Source organism: Desmodus rotundus, chromosome 3, assembly GCF_022682495.2.
Source record: "Desmodus rotundus isolate HL8 chromosome 3, HLdesRot8A.1, whole genome shotgun sequence".
Taxonomy (NCBI): Eukaryota; Metazoa; Chordata; class Mammalia; order Chiroptera; family Phyllostomidae; genus Desmodus; species Desmodus rotundus.
Window position 1 is genome coordinate 152173468 of NC_071389.1, and position 10367 is coordinate 152183834.

General features: G+C 54.8%; 1 protein-coding gene across 1 annotated transcript; it reads left to right on the forward strand.

Moving 5' to 3' along the window:
- Positions 1-1803: 1803 nt before the first annotated feature.
- On the forward strand, positions 1804-9721 carry LOC112318609 (keratin, type II cuticular Hb1-like). Its single transcript, XM_024575830.3, has 9 exons — positions 1804-2187; positions 4364-4572; positions 5182-5242; positions 6132-6227; positions 6730-6894; positions 7038-7163; positions 7429-7649; positions 7825-7856; positions 8342-9721. Exons 1-9 carry the CDS (start codon positions 1804-1806, stop codon positions 8515-8517), a joined length of 1470 nt encoding a protein of 489 aa, XP_024431598.2. The 3' UTR covers positions 8518-9721.
- The last annotated feature ends 646 nt before the right edge of the window (positions 9722-10367 follow it).

The following is a 10367-nucleotide window of genomic DNA, read 5'->3' on the forward strand; positions in this document are numbered from 1 at the left end:
TGATAGCACAGAAAGTCTGATCCATCTACCCACCTGAACCCAGAAAGAGGTCCAAGCAAGCATCATGTAAGTGCCTCCATAGGACTAATTTAAGTCCTCCATGCTTCAGGGTAGGTTCATTTCCTCGCATGAGGGGGACAGCAAAGGGGGACGTCTCCATTACTACCAGCGTTCCCTGGAGAAACATGGAGTAAGAATACATAGTCCTAAAGCCACAGGTCACATAGCTGGCAACTCCAGTTGCAGCTAGAAGCAGAAGACGCTGTGGAGCTGGGCTCTGTCTTCTACAGAGGACAGAACTAAGGTTGGGCTGAAATTCCTGCTTAACCAAGGCTGGATCAAAGGGATTTGGGCTCTCAGGAGTGTTGGAAGGGCAGCAAAGGGGGCAGTGGGGCACTCCCTGGAAATGGTATGCCTGGCAGCCCAAAGCCAGGCACAGCTGGCCATCACGACCTCTGGGATCCCAGGACTTAATCACTCTTTGCACAATAATAACTCATATTTTAAAACAAAGGAAGCTGAGGATGATTTACATGTTTCTTTTTAATACTGACTGCTGAGTTTATACTTTGGTTACCTCTGTCTGTAACTGGACACATAATTAACTTTCATTATGATAGGCTTGGCCTTCAAGAGTTGGTGGCCATGACCAAGCACCAGTTGAAAGAAAGGCTTTGGATCAGACTGATTTCTCTAAGGGCCCAAAGCCCGGCAGTCCTGAGCTCCTGCCTCCCAGAGGAACCCAACCCTCCTCAGCCCCCAAAGACTCAAACCCTGAGAGGGGCCGGTGTGGGGGAGGGCTGGGAGCCGCCTGTCAGATTCTGACTCTGCCTCTGTATGGACCCTTCTATGCGTGACCTTAAACAAGTCACTGGACCACCCTGAGTTCACCTTCACAACCAGGTAAACCTCAGAAGGATGGCTGGAGGTTAGATGAAATAATGCATTTTGAAGTCCCCACACACTGCAGGCACTCCATAACTGCAACTCCCTCCCCTCCACCTGGCAGAGTGGAGAGGGGGACGGGACGGTGGGGTGCTTACAAGGAGAGGAGCTGTAAGCTGAGTTCTGACAAAGAGAGAAGAGAGAGTCTTTCCCAACGAGAGGCAGGATGAATGGCAAATTCATAATAGTACAATAAACAGAACAAACAAATAAGCAAACAATTATAGAGCTCTTATTAAGTGCTAGGTAGGGCCCTAAATGCTTTCCCTTCCATTACCTCATGAGTCCTCCTAACAGCTCTCAGATGGGTACTGTTACCCTACTTTGCACTGGAGGAAATACTCGCCTCGCACCATTATGACGACAAAATGCAGGACTGAGTTCAGAGACCCTGCCCTTCAACACACACAAACACGCACGCCCCCACACCATACGGAGAAGCACAGATAACTAAGACGAAGGCTCTGCAGCCTAAAGGGTGGTTTCGTGGGCCTGGGCGCCAAGCAGGGGCCGGGTATGCCCAGCTGCCCAGCTGCCCAGCCCCGGCGTGGAGCCAGACCCAGCGCTACTCGGGCCTAGCCCGGCAGAGGGGCGCAGGGCCGGCGGAGCTGACCAGGCACTTCCCGGCCCCATAAAGCGAAGGGAGGAGTGGGGGGCGGGTAGCAAACGCGGTTTTATGGAGGCGGCCGGGCGGGCGGCGGGCCCGCTTTGATTCCGGGCGGGACGGGGAGCAAGGGCCGACCTCCAAGCTAGTAAACGCGTTGGCTGCTCGCTCCCTCCCCGGGCCAGCAGGCAGCGATATAAGGCGCCACGCGGACTTCGAGGTCCAGCGCCCGCCACTGCCACCGCCGCCGCGCCATGTCCTGCCTGTCCTCCCGCCTGGGAGCCCCCTGTGGGGTCCGCGCCTTCGGCTGCGCTTCGGCCTGCGGGCCGCGGCCCGGCCGCTGCTGCATCACCGCCGCCCCCTACCGCGGCGTCTCCTGCTACCGCGGCCTCACAGGGGGCTTTGGCAGCCAGAGCCTCTGCGGGGGCTTCCGCTCTGGCTCCTGTGGCCGCAGCTTCGGATACCGCTCTGGCGGCGTGTGCGGACCCAGCCCGCCCTGCATCACCACGGTGTCGGTCAACGAGAGTCTCCTCACGCCCCTCAACCTGGAGATTGACCCCAACGCGCAGTGTGTGAAGCATGAGGAAAAGGAGCAGATCAAGTGTCTCAACAGCAGGTTTGCTGCCTTCATCGACAAGGTGCGTGTCCTTGATCAGCCCTTTCCTGAACCTTCCATTGCTGGGCTGGGCACTGAAGGGGAGTCAGGGACAGGAGGGAAATGGTCCAAGTGGGCTCCCAGTAGGTGGAGGAGATGGACACAGATCCAGAGCACAGGCAGACACAGAGAGATGTGTATCCGGCAGGGCTCTCGATTTGACAGCACTGTTATACACAACCTCTGTCCAGGCAGGCAGGGTCGCCACAGACAAGGTGGGTGTTCTTGAGCTCGCCCTTCCAGAGCCTGGAAGTCCCGGGAGGACCTGGGAATTCCCAGGCAGGCAGTCTCTCTAGAAATAGGAATGGGAAGTGCTGATATTTTACGTGGTAATTTTAAGTGGTACATTCTCCTCTCACAAATGTTTCAATCCTTTAGATTAACGGAGAAAATCCCATTGGGTGCTAATGTATCTTCAACATCCCTCTAACACTTGCTGCTCTCCCACTTTTAATAAAGAGAGCAAGCCTCGGGTTCAGAGCTGTGCGGGGCAACAGTTTCAACAACAATTTGTTTTATGATTCCCTTTTACAAATGCATAGTGATAATGGTTTTACAACTCCAATGGTAATATAAAGTTACTCCTTTAACCCTATTTAAGTGTGAATATTAAGCAAATCCACTTATAGACAAATCATGAGTAAAATAATACAGGGGGAGGGCAAAATTTTGAAGTCAGCCTGTGAAGGGTTCATATTTGAGAATTGCTGCCACCCCCAGTCCAGCCCTTAGAGTATAGACAGAATAGAAAGGAGACAGGGCCAGGGGCCTGCCCAAGGGCCCACGGAGACTGGGTGGCAGAGCAGGACTCCAAGCCCAGGCTCTCTCCAGCTCCCCAGGCCCCAGGAGCTAAAGGTCCCAAAGCTTGGAGTCAAGTGCCCCGCTCCCCTCCCTCAAGAGCTGCTCCACCTCAGCAGACACTGCATCCTGAGTGTGCTGGCATTCACACCTGGGAAAGGTGGCCAGGAATGGAGTTTGGAAAAGCTCCTGGCCTAGGAGCAGGCGCCTGGGCTCTGCACCCAGCTTCTCCGCTGATTTGCTGTGTGACTCTGGGCAGCAGTATCCCCTTTTGGCCCCAGTGTTCTCCACACCAGAGCTGTGTGTGGTGCAGTGTGGGAGCTGACCATGACTTTGAAAGGGAAGGTGAGAGACAAGGCCGCCATGAGACTCCCCACCATGCTGGAGCTCCATCAGCTAAGACCACCTAAAATGATCCCTTATAGTATCAGCAGTCCTGGTTCCCTATTTCTGGAGGTTTGTTCCAACCAGGGAATTTCCAGCTGCACTCTATTGAGTTGGATGAAAGGATACCAGGACAAAAGGCAAGGTAATGTTTCAACTCCAGCAAAATATATGAAACAGGAACCTGGAGGCCAGGCACCTAGTCCTGTTTGCGGATGTCCTTTCTGGCCCGCACAGTGTACACGTGGTTGCCATTGCAGCTCTCCAGGTTGAATGACTTCCACTAATGGCCTGCATGCTTAATTTCCCTACAGTTCTCACCCTCCCTACTTCCCAAAATCTTCCCCCATTCACACTACCTGCCTGGCTTCCAGAGACATCTGAGTGTCCAACAGGAAGTTTTGGCCAGTTAAAACCAGAAGCCTCAGCCACCCTGCTTGGTGACAGCCTTCCCTTCTGACCTCCGCAACTAGGAAGCCCTTCCCAGCTTGACCATCCATTCAAACTACTGCTCACCCTGCCCCAGCCTGGCCCCTGGGGACATAGTTAAAGGAGACATAGGCCCCGCCCTGGGAAAGCTCAGAATAAAAGGCTTTCGTCCTAGTCCTAGTTTATCCTCCCACCCCTGCTCTACATTCTTTTCCTTCAGGAAGCCTTTCCCGAGTATGGCTACCTTCCACCCCCACCTGCCACCTCAGCCCAACTGTAATCCAGCACAGTACGAATGCCCCTCAGTTTCTCGCTCATCCCATCCAGGCCCACCCGAACAGACCCTCAATCAGGCCTGAACAAGCAACCTCGAGACGAGGACTCTGCCTGGGCGTCCTCAGGCCAGGGAAGCCCAGCAGGGTCCCTGTGCTGTCCACCCCTCGCCTCTGCACAACTTGTTTCCTGTTCTGTCTTGACTCTGCCTGCTCTCTGAGGATGGTCTGGGATATTGACTCCTCCCACCGGCTGTTCTCCCACATCCACACCAGGTGCGCTTCCTGGAGCAGCAGAACAAGCTGCTGGAGACCAAGTGGCAGTTCTACCAGAACCGCAAGTGCTGTGAGAGCAACCTGGAGCCGCTGTTTGAGGGCTACGTGGAGACGCTGAGGCGGGAGGCTGAGTGCGTGGAGGCCGACAGCGGGAGGCTGGCCTCCGAGCTCAACCACGTGCAGGAGGTGATGGAGGGCTACAAGAAGAAGTGAGTGCATCAGGAAGGAGGAATGGGATTAAGTCAAGGCAGGGTAGATTTGGATTAGACCACAAGAGGAACTTTCCAACAGGAAGAAAACAGTGACAGGAAGTTTGCGGGGAAATTTTTTTTTCTGGGATGAGAATTTAAACTTTCGAGAGTCACCCCAGTGACCTCGTTATTATGTGCTTATTTCATTAATCCATCCAACATTTGTTGAACATCTACTCTATATTCAAGGTGTTGTGTTGGGCCCTGAGGTGGGGGAGGGGTAAGAAAGTAATGGGGGTGGCGGATACCAGAACTAGGGCAGGGCTCCTGCCCCGCCTTGGAGTTGCAGTCCAGAAGCAGAAAGAAGGCCTAGGAAAGCATGCAAGGTGCCCACATCCTGTGTAAGAATTCCCGAATCAGGAGAACATTGGGTGACGTGGGTTGGTTTGAGTACCAAGAAGAAAGAGATGAACAAGGTTCGTCCTAATCCAACACTCTGATTCTATGACCACCTCCCAATGATCCGTGTCCTGGAGTGTGTTTGTCTAGGCCTTAATTCTCGTTTATTCTCTCCAAATCCCAGCCTGTTGAAGTTTTAGCCACTGAACCTGTGCTCTTTGTCCCCAGGTATGAAGAGGAGGTGGCACTAAGGGCCACTGCTGAGAATGAATTTGTAGCCCTAAAGAAGGTGAGTGACCCCAGAATACTCATCCTGCCACTCAGAATCAAGGGCAGAGGCAGGAGCGAGCTCTCTGTAATTAGAGAGGCTGAGCAACTCCCCCAGAATACCATACCCCAACCTTTCCTCTGTTCTTTTTCCCAAATGCTTCAATGCCCCCGGTGGCCCTGGACACCAGAGCACACTGCCTGCTTCAAGCAGGGCAGTCTTCTCTATCCGAGGCAACTCCCATCTGGCTGATGGCTTCCCACCTCCTTCTGCCTGTGCCTGGCAGAGAGTAGGCACTCAAAAAATATTTATGGATGAAGAAGCACACTAATGCAAGGGGAAGATTAAATCCTCAGACCAGCGAGAGTTGGGAAATGCATAAACAGGGCCGCTGTGCCTCACCTTTTAGACCTGACTGGGTACACGTGCCGTCATGAGGACTCTCGCCGGGTCCTCCCAACCGCCTCCATGTGAGGAAACTGAGGCTCAGAGGCCAGGGGTCTTGCCCTGTGTCACAGTGGCTTAAAAGGAACAGAAGTAATCCCTGAGACCTCTTTGACCACTGATCTAGATTTTTTTCCACAAGATTCCAGAGCAGAGAGGGGTGGGGCATCATTAGAATTCACTCAGCTTACACTGGATCTTAAGCTTCAGCTATGGTACAAGATGTGGATTCTAGAGGCATCACCCCAGTGGGTACCAGAGGCTGTGCCTGGACAACTCGGGGTCTCCCTCCCTCACCCAGACCTGCTCCTGACCCCTCTAACTGCAACAAGGACTTTACCAACGCCACGATACCAGGCACTGGGGTGACCAGTGGAGGAGGGTCTCCAGGGAGTTCACCTCCCTGGTGGGAGGAGCTCTGCGTTGTCCCCCCAGTGAGGCTCCTGTGCCACTCTCTGTCCTCTAGGACGTGGACTGCGCCTACCTGCGCAAGTCAGACCTACAGGCCAATGCAGAGGCCCTGACCCAGGAGATCGACTTCCTGCGGCGACTGTACGAAGAGGTGAGAGGGAACACAGAACGGTGGAGCAGCAAGGAGGATATGAGTTAGACGGTGGGAAGCACTTGCTGCCATTTGGCTTTTGAACCTCATGGGTTGGGACAGTGCGGAGCAGAGGTGAGATACCTGAGGCAGATTTACTGTCACAAGTAAAGAAGTCTAGCTTGATGTCTTATCTGCCATGGCCCAGACAAGCTAGTGTCCCTGGTTACTGTGGTAACAATGACCACAAACTGGTAAGTTCTGGTCCTACACTCCAAGGATCCAGACAGGGGGCCCTGACAGGAGTCAGGCACGGATCTCAGACATGGGATCCTCTCAGCCTGGGGCTCTGGGTCTGAGGTGCACGGAGAGGTCCCAGGGTGGAGGGGCAGACCTCACCTTGGAGGTTGGGGCTTCAGACAGTGAGTCTGGGGAAGAAGCAGAGGAAGGGAACAGGGAGGGGGTGGGCTGCTGAGAGCAGGGTTCTGGTCAAAGAAGCTCTTACACTCCCCTGCCCCCACAGGAGATCCGCGTCCTGCACGCCCACATCTCAGACACCTCAGTTGTCGTCAAGATGGACAACAGCCGAGACCTGAACATGGACTGCATTGTTGCCGAGATCAAGGCTCAGTATGACGACATCGCCAGCCGCAGCCGGGCCGAGGCCGAGTCCTGGTACCGCAGCAAGGTGAGTGCCCAGCACCCCAGCAGGAGGGATGCTAAAAGGGCCAGGGAAGGGCATACAGCTCTCAGGATGGGGTGGCAGATGAACAAGCTGTGGGGCTCAGTGGAATGACATATCCTATGTCCCATGTCTCTGCTTCCGCCCAGTGTGAGGAGATGAAGGCCACAGTGATCCGTCATGGGGAGACCCTGCGCCGCACCAAGGAGGAGATCAACGAGCTGAACCGCATGGTCCAGAGGCTGACAGCTGAGGTTGAGAACGCCAAGTGCCAGGTACGGGACCTCTGCGTCCTAGATCAGCAGAGAGGCTGGGGGCCTAGCCAGGGTCCCACAGGCAATGTGGACCTCACCGTTCATTCTCTAGTCCATTTACGTGACTAGGGTTGTGGGTTGTGGTCACTCAGGGAGACCTAGGCGATGAAGGTGAGAGGCCTGTTCCTGATATGATCCCAACAGGGTTCAAGAGACTGGACACACCCAGGAATAGGCTGAGAGACCTGGGGACCATAACCCACCTTGTTTTCTTCTGGGTCCCCAGAACACCAAGCTGGAGACTGCAGTGACCCAGGCGGAGCAGCAGGGTGAGACTGCCATCAGCGATGCCCGCTGCAAGCTGGCCGAGCTGGAGGCCGCCCTGCAGAAGGCCAAGCAGGACATGGCGTGCCTGCTCAAGGAGTACCAGGAGGTGATGAACTCTAAGCTGGGCCTGGACATCGAGATCGCCACCTACAGGCGCCTGCTGGAGGGCGAGGAGCAGAGGTGGGGACCATACCTGTGGAAATGGTGTCTCTTCAATCTTTCCAAACTGTGCTTAGAGCCAGGAACATGTGTGCGTGTTATTTTCATCTAATCTGCATCAGGATTACTTGGAGGAGAGAATTTGCAAGCTTTGCACTACCCCAATTAATTTTTGTCTTTTTTCTGTCCCCACAAGGTTGTGTGAAGGCATTGGTGCTGTAAATGTCTGTAAGTAATCTCTACTATGGGTTCTGAAATAAGGGCAAACTTTTTCTTAAAGGGCTAGATGGTAAATATTTTAGACTGTGGGTCATGCAGTCTCTCAACTAAATTCTGTCGTTGTAAGGTTAAAGTAGCCACAGCCATAAGCAATACTTAACAAATAGGGCTGGCTGGGTTCCAATAAAACTTTATTTACAAATATATAACCACAATTTGAAGACATGGAAGGAAGGAGTGGAATGTGGCAGTGAATGATTATAACTTTAATAGCTATTTCTGCCTATAGGGAGGGCCTGGGCTAACAGTTTATCAAGGATGATCCTTGAGGTTAGACTGTGGGAAGGACTGCCCAGGTATGAGGGGAAGCCAGGAATAAAAACTAAGGGGAGGAGCTCTGAACAAGAGAAGTGGGCTCTGGTCAGCAGGCAGAAGCTGTTGCCCCCACCCCTGCCCGCACAGGAACTAAACCCTGCCCCCCCCCATCCTCGCAGGTGTCAGCAGCTCCCGGGGCGGGGTTGTCTGCGGGGACCTCTGCGTGTCGGGCTCCCGGCCTGTGACCAGCAGCGCCTGCAGCGCCCCCTGCAGCGGGAACCTAGCGGTGAGCACTGGACTGTGCGCGCCCTGCGGACAGAGCTGCCCCAGTGGCCGCCTGGTGCGGTTTGCGTAGTGCCTCCGACCCTGTGCAGACACGGTTCAGAGCTACGCGAGGGAAAGGGCCCCAACTCCAGCAACCGGCCCGGGGCTCCGAAAGTGCCTGGGCTTCAGACAGACGAGCCTTGGGAACCAGTTGGCCTGACCTGCCCACACTGCTGTCTTAATTTCTCTCTCCGCACCCCCCACCCTTCTTCCTGTCTCTTCATTTCTTCCAGGGAGGTGGGGCTCTCTGTGCTGGCACATCTTGGCAGCTCTTCCCCATCCCCAAGAGTCCGAATGACTGGCCTTCCTGAAACCTTAGGCAATGGTCCAGTCCTGACTGGGCTGCTCTGGACTTGGACTTGAGCTCCTGTGGCTTCTAAGGGCTAGCCCCAGGGCCCTACTGGTGTGTGAATGCTTCTGGTGCTGTGCCTCCCCTGCCCTCTAAACCCACACACAGCCCTGGTCAGTGTGGTTCAGTTGTCCTGTAACCAAAGGGTTGCGGGTTTGATTCCAGATCAGGGCATATACCCGGGTTGCAGGTTCATCCCTCATCCAGGTCCATCAGATCCCCAGTCCGGATGCATGCAGGAAGCAACCAATCCATGTTCCTCTCTCACATCAATGTTTCTCTCCCCCACCCCCCACCCTTCCTCTCTCCCTTCCTCTCTCTCTAAAAGCAATCAGGGGGGAAAAATGTCCTCAGGTGAGGAATAAATAAATAAATAAATAAATAAATAAATAAATCCACACTCAGTGGCAAGTTGTGTCCCCCAGGGGACAACTTTCTTTGGCTGCCCTGGGCTCCCTCTCCCTTTCCCTGCACTTGGTCTCCACATTTCCAGTGAAGCTCGGGGTCATATATAAGGCCCTGGAGACGCTCCCTGTGCACATGTGTGCTTACTCCTGTGGACTTCTGGCCCAGTTTTCACCCCCATTGGAGACCACAGAGGAGCTGTTCTCAGCCCGAGGCAGAGAGGGCTATCTCTGAGGCATGTTACCCATGGTGCCTCACTTCCACATCCTGAAGGGTGCAGGGGCATGGGCTGGCAGCCCCCAAACCCAGACACACAGAAGGAGCTGGAAGGGAAACAGGGAGGAGCCTTAGCAAGGGAGAGGGCCTGGCTCTCCTGACACCTTGGGCTGCTGGGACACCAAGTGGTCCACTTCCTTCACTCCCCTACGCCACCCCCACATCAACATGTGAAAATTCCTGACCATGGATCAAATATACAGACTCCTGCCACCCTTAGAAACCGACACTCCCTGGATAGACCCCACCCCCCCACATACATACCACCACCACTCCCAGAGGGGCTCAGACACAGAGACCTCCCACCACCTCCCCAGCACCCACCACATGGACATTCCCAAGCACAGACCACAAAAACACCCACAGTTACACAGACCCCAGGTCAGAGACCTGACGCATGGGTGCCCCATTCAGCACAGACTTAACACAGACGTATTCTCAGGGGCCCAGATATACAGGCGCTCCCTCAGCCCACAGAGCCACTACCAGCGACCCAGACTCTACCCCACTCCCACACACTCAGACCTCCTCCCACTGCCACAACCCCCGCAGAATCCCAGACCCAGAAAGCCTCCTCCAGGGCCTCAAAACACACGCTGTCCAGGGCCCCGGGGCCTGGCAGACAAAGCACCAGGAAGGACTGAGAGTGATTTCTCTGCATTGACTGGTCCACCCAGAGACCAGGGCCTGAGGAATGTACTGCGACAGCCCCGCCCCCTCAGCAGGAGAGGACTCAATTGCCCACTTCCTGGCAGAGCCAGAACTTCCCTGGGGTGTTGCTGGGCTTCTTCAGAAGACTTGGAACTGGCCCCAGCCCTGGGAGGGGGGCCAAGGCCTCACACCCAAAAAGA